A 20,842-nucleotide genomic window follows, 5' to 3' on the forward strand; every position below is an offset into this window, starting at 1 on the left:
TATTATCTTCTCCACTTATCCAGATCTCACCTACCACCTAGGACACATCTGTCACTACTCCTCATCCTCAGCCTAGAGTGTCCTTTCCCTCTCTCAAAAAATTATGGTCCCAAGATTAGTCAACTTATTTGTCAATGAACATAATACTTCATTTTGTCAATTAACTTCTCTTGCTTGAGCATTGTATTTTATACAATCAGATTTTAAACTTCTGAGGTTTAGGGTGAATCTTACAGCTTTTAAAATCTGTATATTCTCAGATATAACATATTTAGATGCACCTAGAATGTTTGATTATTTCTCAAAAAAAAGACAACAGAAGGATTCATATTGCTATCTGAGGGATAAATTCTAATAGCAGTGGTGGCAGTACCGATCAAAAGCATCCAGGCATAGCCACAAGGTTGTTACCTGCATTGTTTAAGTAAATCCTCCAACATCACAAACTGTTACTATTATTTTACCTATAGGACAAGTGAGAATAAGTAGGGAAGACAGAGTTGAGAAATAGATCTTCTTTGGAGTTGGGAAATGAGTTTTGACCATTAACCATTCATTCCATTGATTAGATTTTGCATTGTTTAAAATGAAAATATTGCTAAGACGGTAACCCAACAAACTTGTTGAAATTGAGTGGCTCCTGAGAGGGAAGAAGCATCCATGAGGGGAGGGCAGAAGTGGGGGTGAAGAAGTCAGAAAAACAAGATCAGGTATTGGCACTGGAACTTGTCCTTAAAATAACTTATGTTCACGGGCCTTCTGTCACCGTTTTCTTGCCCCTCTGAGGCCAACTGGTTGTGCTGATTTCCCTGAAGCTCACATGGCTCACCTAGCTACTTCAGGTCAGAATCATGCTTTAAGTCACAGGTAACCAAATTCAGCTGGGTCCAGTCAATCATGCCAGAGCCTATTGTTGGATATGGCCTCTGTCTCTTCTGATTCTAGGAGTCTGTGGTTTGATGCCTTTCAGATTGACTTGAATGAACTGATATTAAACTCAACTGGGCATTCCTAGTCAAAGTCAAATATTTGAACTTCAGTGCAAACCGAGGCCTAGAGCAATCCTCACCTTGAATGATTCTAAGACCTTCTCATTTATTCTTTCTGACATATCCTCATCCTCCTTTCCCTGTCTCTGCAAACCACTGGTGCAATGACCTGAGGAGGGCCATCCAGACAGAGCAACCCAGGGCTGCTCCCAGAGTCTGAGGTGCACTGGCCAGGCCCATTTCCTCTGTGAGTTGAGCTTAGATAAAACAGTTCAGAGACGCTTCCTTTGTTTGGAAGTTCATGATCACTGGTTGAACAGATTCCCCCAAATCTCATCAGAGTTGCCAAATCAAAACATAAAAGCAACGAGATGGGGAGCGTGGTGTCCATCAGAATTCTCTTCAGAGAGGGTGACGTGTGTGTTCTGAAGACACTCACGGAGAACCCTGTGTGGGAGGGAGGTGAGGAGACCCCAAGTTCTAACCAAACGTGAGTGCACCTGTTCTGCAAAACAGTCGATAGGAGAAACTTGGAGAACGGATGGCTCCTCTGAGGGTGGAAGGAAAGAGGAACTGAGAAGAGAGGAGTAAGAAGGAGGGTGTGAGCAGGGAACAGGTGCCACGTGATGTGACTGCTTCCCATGACCTCCTAAAATGTCCATTGAAGCTACTTCCTTTGTGGAATTTTTAGATGTAAGTGAATTGTTTAAATTAGAAACTGAAAAAAAAATGGAATTTTTGTGTTTGGGTGATATCTGGATGGACCCAGCTTCAGAGAAATAGGTGAGAAATAAAGCCATGAAACTGACACTTAAGGCATATTTACCCAAGTGCGTGAGGAATGGGGAGGGCAGATGGTGTCTGAGCTACATAGCCGGTGTGCGGTGCCCCGAACACTTAGTAATTACACGATTGAAGGTGGGTACCTGTTGGCATTGGAGGTCAGGACATTGCTGGCACTGTGAGGTCAGTGTAGGATCCTGGCTGCCTGGCTGGTCCAGTCTGCCAGTGCTCCAGAGAACATTGGGTTGGATTCAATTCCCGTAACTTAGTGACAGTTCTAGAGGAAGAAGTCTTAGGCAGCTGTTAAGTAGGATTTTCCTTGTCCATGGGCTCTAGAAGTGGTCCTTTTGCCCCACTACTAGAAAGAATTATTAGAAACCATATACTTTTGGGTATAGTTTTAAGTGGACGTAATTATTTGGACTAATTGCTGTCTACTCTTTAATGTCTGTATGTCTGTCATCGTTCACACAGCATAATGTCCAAGATTCATCCATTTCATTACAGATGTCAGGATTTCATTCTTTTGTTATTGTCAAATGATACTCCTCAGATGAATATATCACACTTTGTTTATCCATTCTTCTCTTGATGGAAGTTTCGACTTTTTTGAGATCATGAATCAAGTTCACAAAAGCATTCTTATATAATTCTTTTTTTGCTGACATTTTTCACTTGGATAAATCTTTAAGGCTCGTTGAAATAGCTGAGTCATAGGGTAAGTATATGTTTAATTTTATAAGAAACTAGCCAAATAATTTTGCAAAGTGATTTACTGTTTTATACTCACATGACTAATGTGAGAGAGTTCTGTTTGTGCTAAAATTATCAATCTTAATTTTAGCTGAAATAGAAGTTTGAAGTGATCTTTTTTAATTGTATTTCCATGATGACTAATAATTTTGAGCTCTCTTTCATGAGATCATGTATTTTTTATGATAAAATGTCTATTCAAGTTTTTGCCGATTTTTTAAAATAGGAAGTGTAAATAGTGTATTTAGCTCAATCTTATAATTATGTTAGATGTTAATAGATTATCTCAAATTAAAAGACAAAGATTGGCAAATTCTATAGAAAACATAACTATTAATGTTTATTTATAAGGACACAAAAAGTTGAAAATAAAAACATGGAAAATATGTACATAAACACTAATCAAAAGAAAGCTGATAACAGGGAAAGACGAAGGTACTAATAGAGATAAAATAAGACATTCTCTGTCGAAAAATCAGTCCCCTACCAAAATGATATAAAAGTTCTAGATTTATGTGAACCTAATGATTTAACCTCAAAACTATACAAAAGAATAATTGAAAGAACTGAAATATGAATTAGACAAATCTATGACTGTGAGGAAGATTTTAACTTTCCTTATCAGTAACTAATACAAAAGCAAATGAAAATCAATATTAATATAAAAGAATTGAATTATAAAAATGAATAAGCACAACCTAATTTTAACCTATAGAACTCTATACCTAATAATAGAGGAACACATGTTCTTTTCAAGTGCATATGGGAGTATTTCCAAAGTTGCTCATATGCTAGACCATAAAGCAAGTCTAAAACAAATTTCAATAAAGTCAGTGAAGACTGTTTTCTGGCTATAGTACTTAATTCATAATCTCAATTGAGATAAAAAAATAAACAAAAAGAAGATAACTAGAAAAATTTCAACTGTTTATAAATTAATCAGTATGTTTCTAAATAATCCATGAGTAAGGGTAGAAAAAAATCTCAACAGAAAGTAAGAAGTATTAAAATTGAATGATAATCAAAACATATCAAAGTGGGTGGCAGGTGGATAAATCTGTATTTTGAGGAAAATACATAGTCTTTTCTTTTCAAATTTATAAATTGTTGTATAAATTCAGTATCACACAATGAATTGACATTTGCTTCTCCAGGTATGAGAACTTAAAAGATAAAACAATATAGCATACATTTATGTTGCTTTCACAACTAGTTTTTTAGACCATCCAAGTATAGGATAATTAAAATAATATCTCTGTATGTGGTCAGTACATAGTGCATTCCACCTCTGAAAGAAAGTGTTGAATTTTTTTTTCAATACTGATAATCTAGAATTGGGCATCAGTTTTTGTACTTGCCATGATTTAAATCTTGACAAAGCCGCAGATTCTGCAGCCAATGTCCTTCAATGTACAAAGCTGCCTTCTCATTCTCATCAGTAGAAGCCTAAAATTCATAGTCTTAAATCATATATTTAAAAGAAGAAAAACCAAAAACCAATGATTAAGGTATCCATCACTATGTCTTAGGATTTTAAAAGACCATCAAAAGAAAACCAAAGAAAGGATAAGAAAATAAATAATAGAGAGCAGAGACATGAATAAAATTGCAAAGAAATGCATAATAGATACTATTAATAGAGCCAAAAAATCCTGTCTATTTCAATCAGTCTTATTATCCTTAATAAGACTGATTGAAATAGAAGGAAAAGGCAAAAATCATTAAAAAGTAGGAGTCTTGATAAAAAGGATACTGCCTCAGATACTAAAAGCAGCACATATACTATCTTAATATAGTTCCATATAGACACAGTGTTATTGTGAAGAAGGTGGGATTATTATCTCAAACCAGCACAGTCAGTTTGGCAGTTATGTTTTTGGTGGTAAATTTAGCAAATTGGCATTTCAGTTTGCAAATATGTTTTTCTTTAAAATTTAAAGTGGTCCAACTGTACAATATTAGCTAAACCTGAGTGAACTAACCAAATTAAATCTTTGTACATGCAAATCAGAAAACCAGACATTGGCTCCAAAGCTGCCCCTGCAGGAGTTTCTAATGAAGTATAATGTATAAGGCAAGTAACACTTGTACAGAAAACAGAGAACAGAAACTGGACCAGGAACGAAAGGGCATGAATTGTAGATACATCTCCTCCATTTAATTTATTTATTTAGCAAATGTTTAGTAAGCATCTATTATGTGTCAGATATCTGTTTGACTTTATATACATAGTGATGAGCAATTAAATAATGTACCTGTTCCCATGTCCAGTGGAGGATACAGATATCGAACAATTACCAAAATTCATTCAACAGATATGTACTGAGCATTTGGTATGAGTCAGACATTGTCCCAAGTGCTTGAAATAATGATGAAAAAGCAGACCAAGGACTGTGCCCATGTTGGTTTTATGTTCTAAATGGAGGAGATGGAGAATAAACGTTAGACATACTAAATGTGTGTGTGTGTGTGTGAGTGCATGTGTGTGTGTGTGTGTGTGTGTGTGTGTGTATTTTTTAGTACCTGAGATTGAACTCAGGGGAACTCAAACACTGAGCCATATCCCCATCCCTATTTTGTATTTTATTTAGAGACAGGGTCTCAATGAGTCGTTCAGCAACTTGACATTGCGGAGGCTGGCTTTGAACTTGCTATCCTACTGCCTCAGTGTCCAGAGCCTCTGGGATTACAGGTGTGGGCTGACCTGAAGTATATGTCTTATTAGAAGGTGGTAGGTGGTAGGCTAAAGAGAAAGAAAAGGCAGGGTAAGGGTTTTCAGTAATGGGGAGGGGTGGGAATGAGAACTGGGATGGATTGTTATTGTTAACAGGATGATCTCACTGAGAAGTGGACATAGAAGCAAAAACTTACAAAAGTTGGAGGAGTTGAGTCTGCAGATGTCCAGGGTAAATGTATTCCCATTAGAGAACAGCCAATGTACAAGTCCTCTAATGGGAGCGTTCTAGAGTGTTCCAGGCATAGCAACAGGGTCAGATTGTCTAGAGCAGGCAGAAAAGCAGGTGTGGGGAGCCAGTCTAAATTACAAAGGACCCTGAGGGCCATTGTAAGGACTTTGGCTTTTACTGAGAGAAATGAGGAACCACAGCAGATATCGAACAGAAAGTGATATGGCTTGCTTCATAGTACAACCTTTGATTGTCAGTCATAACAGGTGTGTTCAGATATGGAGTGACAGGCTGACCTGATTTATACACTAGGTGATCTTGGGCTTAAATAAACTTAACCAGCCTCATTCTGCCTCACTGGGTCATTGTGAGAATCCAATAACTGCTCTACACATACGCAGACATGACTGAATGTGACCCTTTGGTCAAAATATAGAATGACACATACAGAATGACACAATATAGATTGATACATGCTAAGTGTTTTAGCATCAGACATGCATGTTCAAAAGGGAAAATCTACCTCCCAAAGAAGAGAAACTTTGTTCTTGGGAGGCAAAACAACAATAACAACAACAAAACTTACTTTCCAGGGGCAGGGTTGTGATCATGGAAAAATGACTGGGAAACACTAAATTAAAGGAGTGCATAACAGAAAGCTCACCAAAATCAGTTTGAGGTTTAAAAACCACAACTGAGGGCTGAGTTGTGGCTCAGCTGCAGAGTGCTTGCCTCGCACAGGTGAGGCACTGGGTTCGAACCTCAACACCACATGAAAATAAACAAAATAAAGATATCGTGTGCATGTATGACTAAAAAAAAAAATTAAAAGAAAGAAAGAAAAAAATACCACAGCTGAATTCAGTTCTGCTGTCAGCTCTCTGTGAAATTGGACCAGGTACTTCCCTTTTTTGAGTTCCGTGTTTTTCAAATGGGCAATACAATGTCAGACTGAGTGAGCTGTTAGGTTATCTCCAGATCTAAAATCATAAGGAGAATTTGTGCTGGGGCCATTGAGTTATAAATGTCTAATACTGAAACCAAAGGTAATTTATCAGATATTTTTACCTCTTAAAGCTTCCTTTTCAGTAACATAAAGGGGCTAGTGTTGATAGCCATTAGAATATGCCTCTAGCCTCTTTCCCCTTGCCCATCCTTTAATCTGTCTCAAAAGCTAGAATTTTTAAAATGCTGCTCAAGTTCCCTTCAGAGCATTCCTGGATTCAGTACTATTATCCGAGAATAAATATAAGAGTGTTGCCATTAAGATGCCACCAAATGTTTTGAAGCCTGTCAACCAAAGTAGTAACACGTCTCAATTTTACATGATTTCTAGGCATTAGAGTCCCTTTGCGACCATCTGAGCTGTCACTTCAAAAAGAAAGATGTAAATGGCATGGTGAAGGGAAGCAGGCATTGGTAGAACAGAGAGCACCACATTGAAACCAAAGAGCACGTGCCCTCTGCGCCTGCAGAGGATAGCTACTGGCTGGCCTTGGACATAGGGGTCTTTACTGCTTATTTTAAACCTGGGACAATTGTACTTGCACTAAAAAACTTACATAGTTTTTTTGTTGTTTTTGTTTTGGTGGCTGTTAAAGTTTTAGTTTCTCTTCTTGGTTCCCCAACTACATCTAAAATCCTCTAATAACAAAGACTGCGTCTTCAACTACTTTTCTCTAGTTTTTCAGTTTAATATCCTGCACATAAGAGGATCTTAGTGAATGTTTTGTGGACTATGATGACCACACAGATTGAAGAGGGGAAAATAAAAACCAAAGCCATAAACCTTTGAGTGTCATTTGAGTGGTCTGTCCTGATGTGCCCATAGACCAGAGCATTTATCTTCTTTTCCTTCTGCCATTAAAGCACCTAGTGGTGTTTCCAGATAAGAAATGTAAATGGGATTCATTATCGAACAGGGATATGTATAACTCAGTCATTGCAGTTCTCTAATTCACAAAGAATTGATTTGTGCAATGGATTTGGCTGGAATAGATGGGTTACCATTGGGGAGAACTATCCATCTCCACCGGATTTCAGGAACTTCTTCAATGTTGTCACTACTGGGAGGCAACTGGAAGAGGGGCATTAGTGACAAATGGCTAAATATTCAGAATTTTAGGGTACCCTGGGATGATAATACAATTCAACCTCTGGTTTATCCAGAGAATCTTGGAGATACTGATAATAAGGAAAATCCAAGAGTCTTGTTGACAATATCTTTAGGAGTGAAAGAGTTAACCGAGTGTGTAAACTTCGCCTCCTGTCCAGTGGACTTGCGGTTTGCTTATTAAAGCCTCAGGTAAATGATTGTCAGAGACCTGTCATTGAGAGCTGTGGCTGGTTGCTGCGTTTCAAAAGCCCACTGATTCCTCTGCAAGACGGAGCAGCATCTTCTAGCCCTTTCCTCATTTCAGATCTCTCCAGGTCGCCTGCAGAAGGAGCTAGCAGATCCACAAACATGAATGATGAAGACTACAGCAATATCTATGACACAATCCAGAAAGACAGGATATATGAGGTTCCAGAAGATAATGCAGGTCCTTTATATGATGCTATTCAGGAAGATGACAGACCAGAAAACACCTTGTATGCCGCTGGGCTGCAAAACCACGAATACGATTCTGTGTCAGTCTATGCTGTTAGGGAGGAAGAGAACGGGTTGGGCTCTTCCCAAGCAGAAGTAGAAGACTACCTCCTGCCCAATGAGGTGTGCCCTGAGGTCCAGGATCCTCAAACAGTGGACCTCCAGGAGGATGGGGACATCTCAGTGGAAGAATGCCATTCACCATTTCAGGACCTTGGGGGCTGCCCAGAGGAGCCACTGGAAAATGGAAGCAGGATAAAGGAAGACCTGCCTTCTCCTGCAAGCTTCACCATCCAGCGCTGCCAGACCTTCTTCGCCAGCAAGGACTCCCCCATCTCCTATTCTGAAACTGATGATTTGGAAAAAAATCAAACAGTTTCCATGAACCCTGAGATTTTCCTGTTCGTGAAGGTAAGAACTACTCTGGTAGACGCTTGCACACATAGGTGACAAGGTGACATCACTGCTGTTTTAGTTTGCTTTGAGTGACAAAGGAGATGTGTGTGGTTCCATGTTCCTGGACTCCCCATATATACTCAAGGATAAGTCTGATTAAACCAGTCATTTCAGAAGGTACCTAGGACTCCCCCAAACCACAAGAATTGGAAAGTACATTTTAAATGTATATTTTATTATTGACTTCTATAAACAACGGGCAAAGCACTTTTTAAGAATTTGTACAAGTGAGCATAAATTCCTGCTCAAGTTAAGTGCATTTGGCTGTCACATTAAATTTCCTTCATCAAAAAGAAACCAAGGCTTGTAGGAGAAAGTCAAATCTACAGTCAGGTGCTAAAGTTTCCTCCTTACGTTTCTAAGGTCAGAGATACTTCAGATTACATGGTCAATAAATACTATCTCTATAACAGAACTTGCCCTTTGGCTCCAATATAATTGAAATTCTGATGAAGTAAAATGATTTCAGTGGTATTAAAATGCTAGCTGCATGTTAATATTTAATGCTTATAATACTGAAACTAAAAGTTTGGTGATCTTTTTATTAGACTGGTCATGATCATGAATATTATTATCAAAGTATAAAGTGAAATTCAGAGTAAAAAGAATGATCCCTTATTAAACAAGATGGCAACATTTTTTCCAACACTTCCATACATAGAATATTCATCTTTACATGAATTTTTGAATAAGAAGACAAAATTAGTAAATACTGCTATTTCTTACTAATAAAAATGATTACTACTATGAACCTACAATACACAGTCATTTCTCCCTTTCCTGGTTTCAATAATCTAATGAAATACACTTTTTTTACTAGATAAATAAATTGAATACTTTAATGTATTCTACTTTGTACTTTAACTGTTTTGTGTGTTCTTTATTCTACTGTGTCTTTTATAAAGTGACCTTTTTGGGTTCCTTTCTCCTCTGACCTCTGTGGAAGTTGCTAGACCCCCACGCTGGAGGGGACTCTATGGTTCACCATGTTCCTAGAAGGATTAATGGCTGTGCAGGCTGGGTTTCCTCCTTTTGGGTTGCATCGACACTGTATCCATTTGTACCTGTTCTCACCTGTACTAGCCATGTCAGTGAAAATAGCAGGCAGAAGCTGGACGCAGTGGCGCACTCCTGTAATCCCAGCGGCTTGAGAGGCTGAGGCAGGAGGATACAAGTTCGAAGCCAGCCTCATCAACTTAGTGAGGCCCTAAACAACTCAGAGGGACCTTGCTTCAAAATAATAAAAAAAAAAAAATTTAAAAGGGGCTGGGATGTGGCTCAGTAGTAAAGTGCCCCTGGTTCAATCCCAGGTATCACTGAAAAAGAAAGAAAATAGCAGGAAGGCAGGTTTATAACTATATGCTCAACCAATGGTGGTGGTGGTGGTGGTGTGTGTGTGTGTGTGTGTGTGTGTGTGTGTGTGTGTGTGTGTTACTAGGGATTGAACCCAGGCCCTATGCATGCCAGGTGCAAGCACTATACTACTGAGCTTCATCCCCTGCTTTTCAAAAATTTTATTTTGGACCAAAGTCTCATGAAACTGCCCCTGCTGGCCTTGAACTTGTGTCTTAGCTCCCATCAACCAACATGTTTTTGAAGCTTAATCATTTCAAAGTGTTGACCAACTACTAAATTAGTTAAATATATCATTCATTTATTCCTGAAACAGCTATTGTGGCAGGCACTGGTTTCATAACAATGCAGAAAAACAAAGTCCTACCTCCCCTGCACTTTGCACTGTAGTGAGAGGAGAAACTGAGAGACAAAGAAATAAGCAAATAGAAAATGTGGCCAGTGGCAGTCATGTTAGAAAGAAATAGAGACCAGGATATGAGGGCATTCACTTGTTACTGGTGCTGTAACAATTGAGCAAAAGCTTAGTGACTTCAAAATAACACAAATGTTCTCTTCTATCTCTGGAGGTCACAAACCCGGATCAAGTGATGGGGCTAAAATCAAGGTTGAGGCAGGCTGTGTTCCTGCTGGTGGTTCAAGGGGAGCATTCCTTCTCTTTGCCATTTCTGGAAGCTAACTGTGTGGCCCATGTCAATCATCGCCTTGCCTTCCTCTGATGTGACTCCTCCTGTATCTGTTTTATGGACCCATATAATTAGATTATCCCACTTGGGTAATTCAGGGTGATCTCCCCATTTTAAGATCTTTGGTTCATTCACATCTGCAAGTGCTTTCTACCATGTTTAACATTCACAGCTTCTAAGGATAAGGGCATGGACATATTAGGAGCCATTTTTCAACCTAGCAGGGAAGGCCAGACAGGCCATGTTTCCCAGACACTATTGAATGAGATGAGCCCAGAACCTTCTCTTGGGTTATTTGCCTGGTTCACAAATTAAAAAAGCACAAAAGGGTCACTCTGGAACCATATTCCCTCAGACATCCCATTTCCACCTCCTGAGGCAAGCCGTTCTAAACATTTCCATTGAACATGCTTCCCAAATTTTCTGTGCGCTTTTTCTGGCAATTATGGGTCTAAGTTCATATATTTGAAATTCTCTTTTTGTTTTCCTTTTATTTAATACAGAAGTTATTACACCACATGCTCTATCATGCACCTTGCTTTGAGGGGGGGAGTCTCATTTATTGCAATGGAATTCAGAACACTTTAAAATTCACAACATAAGTGTACACTTCTATGAACTTTGACAAAGGCGTTCAGTCTTGTAACCGTGACATAGAACTTTTCTATCATGACAGGAAAAAAACTCCCTCAAGCTTCTTCTTTCTATCCCTATAGTTTTGTCTTTTCAAAAATATCATACAAATGGAATTCAACTCTATGTAGTCTTTGGATATGGTTTCTTTCATAATTTTTTCCATGAATCATCCATGTTGTTACATATATATATCAGTTGTTGGTTCCTTTCTATTTCTGAATAGTACTCAATCACACGTATGTACCGTAATTTGTTGATGCATTTGGCAGCTGATGTGCACTTGGATTCTCCCCAGGTTTTGACTATTAATAAGGAGGCTTCAATAAACGTATGAGTTTTGTATTGATTATGTTTTCATTTCTTTTCGGTAAGTGCTTAAGAGTAGAATTATTAAGTTACACGATCAGTGAAACTTATTTTAAAATTTTTTTCAGATTGTTTCAAAGTAGTTGCCAAAATTAGCATGAGACTTCTAGTTGTGTTCTTTCCAGTCCTTGGCCTTACCAGTCTCTTAAATTGTGGGCATAGTGGTATATGTATGACAGTATTTTACTTCAGTTTTAGTGTTCATTTTTCTATTTATTAATGATGCTGAGCATCTTTTTGTACATTTATTACCCATTTTTATGTCTTCTTTGGTGAAATATCTATTCAGATATTTTGCTTATTATTATTATCCTTTAAGTATTTTATCTCCTTACTACTAAATTATAAAAGTTCTTTATATATTCAATATATAATTTTTTCTCAGATAAATGTTTTGAAAATAGTTTAAAAGTTTGTGGCTTGATTTTTATTTTTATAACAGTATCTTTTGAAGAGCAGAGTTTTTCTCATTTTTATTTTAAGATAGTCCATTGTCTTAGTTTGCTTGTGAACCTACAAAAATGATTACTATAACAGATTACATGATGCTGGGTAATTTATGAAGAAAAAAAATGTTTTGGCTCATGATTCTGCTGGCTGGAAAGTCCAAAGAGCATGGTGTGCCATCTAGTTGTTAGAATATGGTGGAGAAGTGGAGAGGGAACAAACTATGTCCAAAAGGGGCACCTGTGTGAGCAAGGAAGCAACACAGTCCAGTGAGAACTACATTAAACCCTCCTAAGTGTAATTTTTTGTGATCTAATCATGTCTTCATGGGACTACTACCACCTCAATGCCAGTGCCCTGGGGACCAAGCCTCCACCACATAAGTCTTTGAGGGACACACCCAAACCATATCCAAACCATAGCATCTATTTATCAATTTTTTCCACAGTTTGTGCTTTTTGTGTCCTAAGAAATGTTTGTCTAACCCAGAGTCATGAAGTGTGTGTGTGTGTGTGTGTGTGTGTGTGTGTGTGTGTGTGTGTGTTTCCAGTACTGGGGATCAAACCCAGGATCTCACATATGCTAGGTAGGCACTCCACACTGAGCCACACCCTACTCCAAAGATTTTTTTTTTCCTGTTTTTATCTAAAAATTTTATAACTTCAGTTCTCTGATCTATCTCACATTCATTATGCATATTGTCCAAATTATGGTTTGTTTTCTTTCCTTTTTTTCTTCCTTCTTCCCTTCCCTCCCCCTTTCTCGTATCCTTCCTTTCTTTGAATGTAAATATATTGATTGATTTTCAAATGGTAAGCCACCCTTTCATTTCTGCACACCTGTAACCCCAGTGACTCTGGTTGCTGAGGCAGTAGGATCAGGATTTGTTATTTTATATATTTCTAGATTTGATTTGATATGATTTTGTGAAAAGATTTTTGCACAGATGTTCATGATGAGCATTATTCTGTACATTTATTTTAATTTATTTGCTTTTGGTTCTAGGATAATGCTCACCTCATAAAATGAGCTGGGCATGTCTTTCCTTTTCTATTTTCTGAAAGAGTGTTTTGTGAAATTGTTATTCTGTCTTTTTATTTATTGATTTATTGGTTCTAATCCATGACAGCAGAATGCATTTTGATTCATAGGACACAAATGGAGCCCAATTTTTCATTTCTCTGGTTGTACACAAAGTAGAGTCACACCATTTGTGTCTTCATACATGTACCTAGGGTCATGATGTCTTAAGAGCTTGATAGAATTCAGCAGTGAAACCATCCTTACTAGAGATTTCTTGGTGTAGAGCGTTATTTCTCCCCTTGAAAATTCACTGTATGTGATAGAGACAGGGTTATTGTGTTCTCCTCCTTCTCCTCCTCCTCCTCCTCCTCCTCCTCCTTCTTTTTAAATCAGTGAGTTTGTTAATTTGTTCTTCCAGTTATTTGTTGATAGCCAGATATGGTGCTGCACATCTGTAATCCCAGTGACTCTGGTTGCTGAGGCAGTATGTCAAAATAAAAAAATAAAATAAAATAAAAAGGGGTGGAGATGCAGCTCGGTGGAGAGCATTTGCCCAGCATGCATGAAGCCCCAGGTTTGATCCAAAAAGTTACTTGTTGTTTAATATAAGTTGTTCAATCTATCATCAATTCCACCTCAATATGTATTCTTCTACCTTATTGTGCATATGGTGTGTGTTTATACAGCAATTTTAATATCCATATATAATAATTTTACTATTTTAGCCATGTCTACATTGATTTTTCCTGTTGGTTTTAAGGTTGCATTTTTTTGTAATTTGCGTACTCTGGTAATATATTTTGGTTTCCAGACAAAGTTGTTGGATACTAGATTTTGCTGTATTCCTTTAAAAATATGTTAGGCCCCATTCTAGAAGGCAGGGAAGTTACTTTGAATAAATTGGATCCTTTAGAAGCTTCTTTTCGGCTTTGTAAGGGTGGGTCCAGAAGAGCCCTCTTCTAGAGCGAATTTAACTCCACTACTGAAGCAATATCCTTCGGAGGATTCTACCCATCGCTTTCTGCAACAAGAGATTGTTTTAGTCAGCTTGGTCACCGCTGAGACCCAAAGTCCTGACAAGAGCAACGCAGAGAAGGAAAAGTCTATTTGGGCTCATGGTTTCAGAGCTCTCAGTCCACAGACAGCAGACTCCATAGCTCTGGGCCTGAGAAGAGGCAGAGAGCATCGTGGCAGAAGGGTGTGGTGGAGGAAACAGCTCAGGATATGGTGACAAGGAAGCAGAGAGAGAACTCCACTTACCAGGGACAAAATATAACAGAGGTATTTTTGCTCTGCTTTCTGAGAACACAAACTATTAGCAGATTTAAGGTGAGACTCTAGGATTGTTTCTGCTTCTGATTTCCAATTCTTTCCCCACACTCGGTTGTTTCTTTATGTGCATATGCAGATCAGAACTTGGCCAAAGTTTCAAGGGGACTGACTCATCTGCAGATTTAGAGTATGGACATGCTCTCTCTCTCTCTCCCCCGTCTTCTTTGATATTTTTATCTGCAAATTCTAGCTTCCCCAATAGACTCAAACTCCAAACTCCACTTTCTAATCAACTTAGACAGACTGCCAGCCTTTATTTGGCCCTGTGGTATCTGTTCCCAATTTTTGAAAACTGTCACTTCCTATAGTTTTTCTGCTAGTAATATTCTAGTTGTCAAGGGAAAATTTGATTTCTTTTACCCTGTTTTAACCAAAAGTGCAGGTTGTTGCGACTGACTTTAAGACCTCGGTTTCTGTTGAGTTGCTTCTCTTTTTCTTTCTTCCCAGAAAATTGGCTTCTTGATCTCAAATTTGAATTAAAATTTAGAGTACAGCTCAACGGGACTAAAATCCAATGATAATGACATTAAAGTGACATGATAGGATAACAGCTACAGCAAAATATTTTGGCCCTCTGGCAAAAGGTTCTTTTCTGATTCTTCTTCTTGCTGTCTTTTGCAAAATCTTTATCTTATATCTTTAAGTTCTCAGCAATGAGGAAATAGAAAAAAACAAAAACAAAAACAGATGTCCTAACTAATCATTCGGTGATACAAGCCTCATTTTAAACTCTCTTATCACTTAAGGGGTGAATTCCTTTGGAAAATTGTAGGAAAAAATGGGTTTTATTACTGCCAAAATGGAATTCTGCTCTAAAGTTATATTCTGATACCTGAGTCCCTATATCCAGAATATAGGAATTGTAACGTACGTGCACATGAGAAAGATGCATTGTCAGGCAGCTCCGCTTCAAGATGGATGGCATTCCTCAAAATTAGAGACTGTGAGCAGAACATGTGTTTTAGTGCAGATGCTAAGTGACTTGCACATTCTTATGAGGACAAAGATTAGAAAGTCAAACTTGAAACTAGGCCCATTTTTATGCTTTAACTGCAGAACCCCCTCACCTCCTTCCATGATCCTTGAGGTCAACAGTAGTGCCCAGGCCTGTCAAAAGCCATCAGTGTCTACCGACAGCCCTGGGTGGGCAACAGTCAATGGCAACAGCCAATCAACAAGAGGGTACATTGTTTAGGAAACAACTGATGTTCTCAGGTTTCAGTGATCACACCCTCAAGGTAAACATGCAAGGTGGCAATAAATAACTGGTAAGAGTACTTATTGTTCACTGGACCAAAACACAGGACAGCATGTTTTTCCCTTTACAGAAATATTTTTGTTATGTTCTTCTGTGGTGACAAGGAAGGAAATAATGTGGCAGGTAGTTTTTTTAATGTTGACAATAGCAACTCTCTGAAAATTGGTTTGGTTCTTCTAGAACTGCAGTATTCAAAATCGTAGCCATTAGCCACTAATGGCTATTTAAGTTTATATTAGTCAAAATTTTAGTTCTTCAGTCATACCCGCCATATTTCAAGTGCTCAACAGCCATGTCTGGCTACTGGCTACTGCATTGGGAAGTGCAAATGTAGAACTTCTCGGTCATCACAGGATATTCCACAAGACAGTGTTGTTGTAGGATGATCAGATCTATGTTCAGCTCTGAGATGAAATCCAATCAGTTATGTAGCCACTGGTCCTTCTCTGGGCTTTATTCTAGTATGATAGGTGATTTGGTTTAGTGAGATAGAAGAATGCTCATATCCTCGAGAATAAAGACACAACCATGAAAATGATCCACTTTGCTAAAAAGGGTCTATGATATAATTTTGTATGTATCAATTGGTTTTAAATGATAATATTTATACAGAGCTACACAACTAGAATCAACTCTTGCAAATCTCATCCATTTGGCAAAACCCAGGCCCACTGAAAGTCTATCTGAGGCAAGGGAATCTATCAGAGCTGCAGAAACCTTGAGAACTAAAGATGTTACCACTCCAATCATGAGGGCCAAATGCAGACAGAAAGATCAGAATCCTTCATTTGACCATCCTCATCCCCAATCTAAACAACTTAACAGATAGCCAATGATATTAAATAATTATTGATAGACATACACACACACACACACACACACACACACACACACACACACACACACACAAATATCCTTACCAAGTTAAAGCAAGGAAAGGCATCCGGAGTGGGAGAGGGAGTTGTTACAAATACTCAGAAAAGATGAAGGTCAAGGTTGAATAACTATCTTGTGAGTATAGTTAGTTCTAACTCTATAATATAAACTTTATAACTGCAAGAATGAGCCTCAGGTTAATTTCCTGTACTTCCCTATCTGTCCCTTTAATACATCTTGAATCAACAGATGGATACATCTTTATTGAACCTGTACTCTGCACTTCATGTGCAGACAGTGTGAGAGGTAGAAAAACAGTTCAAGGTAGGGCCCCGTTAAATGAGGCTCTGATCAGCTGGTTCAGGAGGAAGGATTAACACATGAAGGATATACAAATTAATACTAGAGTCCTGATAGAGTCAGGTTTTAGAATATATGATGCATGATACAAAATAAGCACAGTAGAGCTGCAAATGGAGAGCAAAAGTCATTTTATTTCAATTTCAACTTTGTATCTCTGTATTATTAAGATCATTTAGAATCCGGTAAGTGGCAGGTATCCTGCTAGGTTACTGAAATTATAAAAATTAAGAAAGGACTTGCAAGGTGAGATGAGGAACACCCTTATCTTCCCCACAAATGTGGCCCTATGATGTAATACTGTGAGGGGAAGGAGTGAGCAATTTTTCAGGAAGAGAGAGGATGTACTCCCAACTCAACATGGGAGTGGGTCATAAAGGTCATAAAGAAACTCAGTCGGAACAGGAGAGAAGCCAGTCAGGTAGTGGCAGTCGTCTCAGGGTTATTTCGGATCAGCAAGTGGCTCACAGTGTATGTGTTGGAGGAAGGGGAGAGTAAATAGATGATGCTGAAAATCAAGTTTGGTAACTTCCAGGGAAGACTCTGTGCCAATGAAGGAGGCTAAACTTTACCTGTAAGCACAGGGATGTCACCAAAAGTTAAGCAGTTAGCAGGCTGAGATAAAAAGTATGCAACAACCTGGGCATGTGTGGCACATGCCTGTAGTCCCAGCGGCTCGGGAGGCTGAGGCAGGAGGATCACAAGTTCAAAGCCAGCCTCAGCAACCTATGGAGGCCCTAAGCAACTCAGCAAGACTCTGTCTCTAAATAAAATACAAAAAAAAAAAAAAAAAAAAGGTGGGGCGGGCTGGGGATGTGGCCTGTATTCAGTCTCTGGTACCAAACAAAAGTATGGGACACAGTACCACAGGTGAGAGATGATGAGGGTCTAAACTAACAAAAGGAGCAGTGAAATAAAAAGCAATGAGAATGACTTTGAAAACCCTGTAGGAGAAAGAACTTCTGAGCAAGGTGCCCAGTTAAGTGTGGAAGATTATGGGAATTACAATACTACTAATTAGGGAAGAGCAAGCGCTTGGGGGAAGGAAGGAGTGGAAGAGAGGCTATTTTCATTTTTTTTTTCTTTGTTGGTACCAGGGATGGAACCTAGGGGTGCTTCATCACTGAGCCACATCTCCAACCATTTTTTGTATTTTCTTTAGAGAGAGGGTCTCACTGAGTTGCTTAAGGCCTCGCTAAGTTGCTGAGGCTGGTTTTGAACTTGTGATCTTCCTGCCTCAGCCTCCTGATCTTCTGGCGTTACAGGTGTTTACCACCATGTACAGTGGCAAATTGTCAATATTTTAATGTGCCCTTGGACTCTACAGGTTGATCTGCCTAGTAGGAGACATTTGAGTAAGAAACTCAAAAGAAGGACAAGATTAGAGATAGGGATTCCATTGGCTTGTAGACATAATAGCTGTAGTCACTGATGTAAACAGGGTCATCCCAGAAGACAGTGGAATATTGGGAAACAAGGCTTTCGAGTCCATGGTACACAAGGGTTTGGCAGTAAATGCTGATTTGCTGATTTCCATACCTCATTGCACTGGTTGATGGCTACCAGTGCAGCATCATGGAGCAGAGAACTGGAAAGAGTTGCGGACCAGGGCTTCATACACCACTATGCAGACTTACCACACAGCAGGGCACTTGGCCAAGGGGGTGGGGAAGAAGCTGGCATTCAGTCAAGCCCACCTGGGCTGTCAGGCCCCTACAGGGATGCTTCTGTGGGGAGGGGGCACCTTATTTTACTTCATTTGTCCACAGGGGGCGCCTATTCCTTCCTCTGTCCAGAGGGTTAATGATGAGTCCTGAGGAACAGCCTTTATGCAATGGGGAAAGACGACCCACCTGGACAAAACCAAACCAAAAAAAGTGGACGAACAGGCTGAAATCCAAGCACTGCCCCTTTCTAGTTTGATGTCTTGGTCAAGTTACTTTGCATCTCTATGCCTCCATTTCATCATTTTTAGAGCTTCAGTAAATTAGATATAAAATTTAACGTCATAACCATTAGTAATTGCTCAGTTCAGAGGCATTAAATATATTTAATTTCACATTGCTTCTCTATCACGACCACCACTGTACCCAGGGAACTCTTACCATGCAATGCTGAAACTCTGTACTCATTATATAAAATCTCCCCTGCTCCAGTCTCTGGAAATCACCATTCTTTCTGTCTCTGGGAATTTGACTATGGTAGGTATCTTTTTTTTTTTTTCCTTGTAGCAAAATTCTTTTATAAAATTCAGCATCAGTTAAGAATTTGTCCTCATTGGGAAAAAAAAATAGTGAAACAGTTGGGCACAGTAGCTCAGAAGACGGAGACAGGAAGATTGAAAGTTCCAGGATAGCCTTGGCAACTTGGTGAGACTATCTCAAAAAAATAAAAAGGGCTGGGAATTTTGTTCAGTGGTAGAGCTGCCTTGGGTCCAATCCCAGTACAAAAGAAAGAGAGAGAGAGAGAGAGAGAGAGAGAGAGAGAGAGAGAGAGAGAGAGAGAGAGAGAGAGAGAGAGAGAGAAAGGAAGAAAGAAAGAGAAAAAGAAAAAGAAAAAAGAAAAGATGAAACTCATATGATTTTACTTATGTAAGGTACATACCATAGGATTGGACCCAGGGCTACCTCTGAACAAAATTTCCAGCCCTTTTTATTTATTTATTTATTTATTTTTGAGATGGTCTTGCCAAGTTGCCAAGGCTATCATGGAACTTGCCTTCCTGTTCAGCTCTGTGTCTTCCATAATTGTCTAGCACAGCATATGTTAAAGTGGTGGCTGTCCTTCATCGAATGAGTCCTCTGTGCTAGTTGAACTCTGTGCTAGCCCTCTGTGCTAGTCCTATGTGATAGACCCTGCTTCAAAGACTTTCAGCTCAGTGGGAGAGATATACTTCTGGTCCCAAGCGTTTCAGATAAGCGATATTCAACTGTACCACACATTTGTAGGGAAATTTCACTAACATATTGGGATGGAGCATAGGGGGATGAAAGTGGAGATAGGAGACAAATATGTTTATACGTGGGGATTGACCTGGACTATAGACAGTCTTGGAATAGCAGTTGAAACTTTTAGAGTCTGTTTGGTTTTGTTCTGCAGCAGGGAGCTGCTGGGGGTTGAACAAGGAAATTATAAGGTCAGAAGTGTGCTAGGGGGAAGATGATTTTGGCCATGGTGGGCTTTACAGTCAATCTTTCTCTTATTACCTCAGGGCAGAGAAGGAAGCACAGACCTGCCAGAATCTTCCCACCAGACCTTTAGGATTGCTTTCCTGAATGCCTGCCTTGCCTTGTTTGACAAACCATGCAGTTATGGGCACAGATGATGGATGCCCTCATGAAAAATCAGTAGGTGGGGCAGCATTCCCCAACCTCCCCCAACCAGGACATTCCAAGCATCAATATCCACCCCCCCCTTGCAGAAAAAAAAAAGTGTTTATTTTATCTCAATAAAAAGTTTGAATGGGAACTATTAATCCTCTGACCAAAATCACTTTGGACAATTTCTTGCTGACCTCAGAGTACATGGCAAAGTCACCTGATCTTAACATTTCATGAAGCAGTATCTAGTCCTCCAAGATTGTAAACTGTCAAATCTCAAGTTAGAGAGCTCTTCAGGGCAGGGTTACAGAATGGAATGCCTCTCCCCAGGGTAAAGTTCTCATCAGACTCCTGAGGCAATTGATCCCAGCAGCCACTGCGCACCACAACTAAAAATAGGCACAGTATAAAACCCCAGCTCCCAGGGAAGCTCAGAGAAAATAGTTTGCTGAGAGAAGCAGCCCAGAGCCTGATAAAGCGGGGCCTGGTATTTTCAGCATGTTGTGAGACATTATGTATTTCCTGGGATGGCTGCTGCCAACCTTCGGTGATTAAAGTGGATTTGCTAGGTGGGAGGAAAGGGTACTTTCTAAATTATGACAGGTCTCAAAGATTATCTGGTGAAACCCCTCAGTTTACAGAGGCGCTCAACACTTATCTCTCTTCTACCTGCATACTTGGAACCTTTTTGCCACTTAGCAAATGTTG

General features: G+C 39.2%; 1 protein-coding gene across 2 annotated transcripts in view; it reads left to right on the top strand.

Moving 5' to 3' along the window:
* Clic5 (chloride intracellular channel 5) overlaps positions 1 to 20,842 on the top strand; it is a 162,829-nt gene that overhangs the window by 7,723 nt on the left and 134,264 nt on the right. The window contains exon 1 of one of the 2 annotated variants that reach the window (XM_005318615.4): positions 7,772 to 8,432. The exons of the other annotated variant lie outside the window; for it this stretch is intronic. Coding sequence (XP_005318672.2) covers positions 7,896 to 8,432 — 537 coding nt within the window. The 5' untranslated portion in view covers positions 7,772 to 7,895. Of the gene's footprint in view, positions 1 to 7,771; positions 8,433 to 20,842 lie in introns of those variants that run through there. 2 annotated transcript variants of the gene reach the window in all.

This window comes from Ictidomys tridecemlineatus, chromosome 8 (assembly GCF_052094955.1).
Source record: "Ictidomys tridecemlineatus isolate mIctTri1 chromosome 8, mIctTri1.hap1, whole genome shotgun sequence".
Taxonomy (NCBI): Eukaryota; Metazoa; Chordata; class Mammalia; order Rodentia; family Sciuridae; genus Ictidomys; species Ictidomys tridecemlineatus.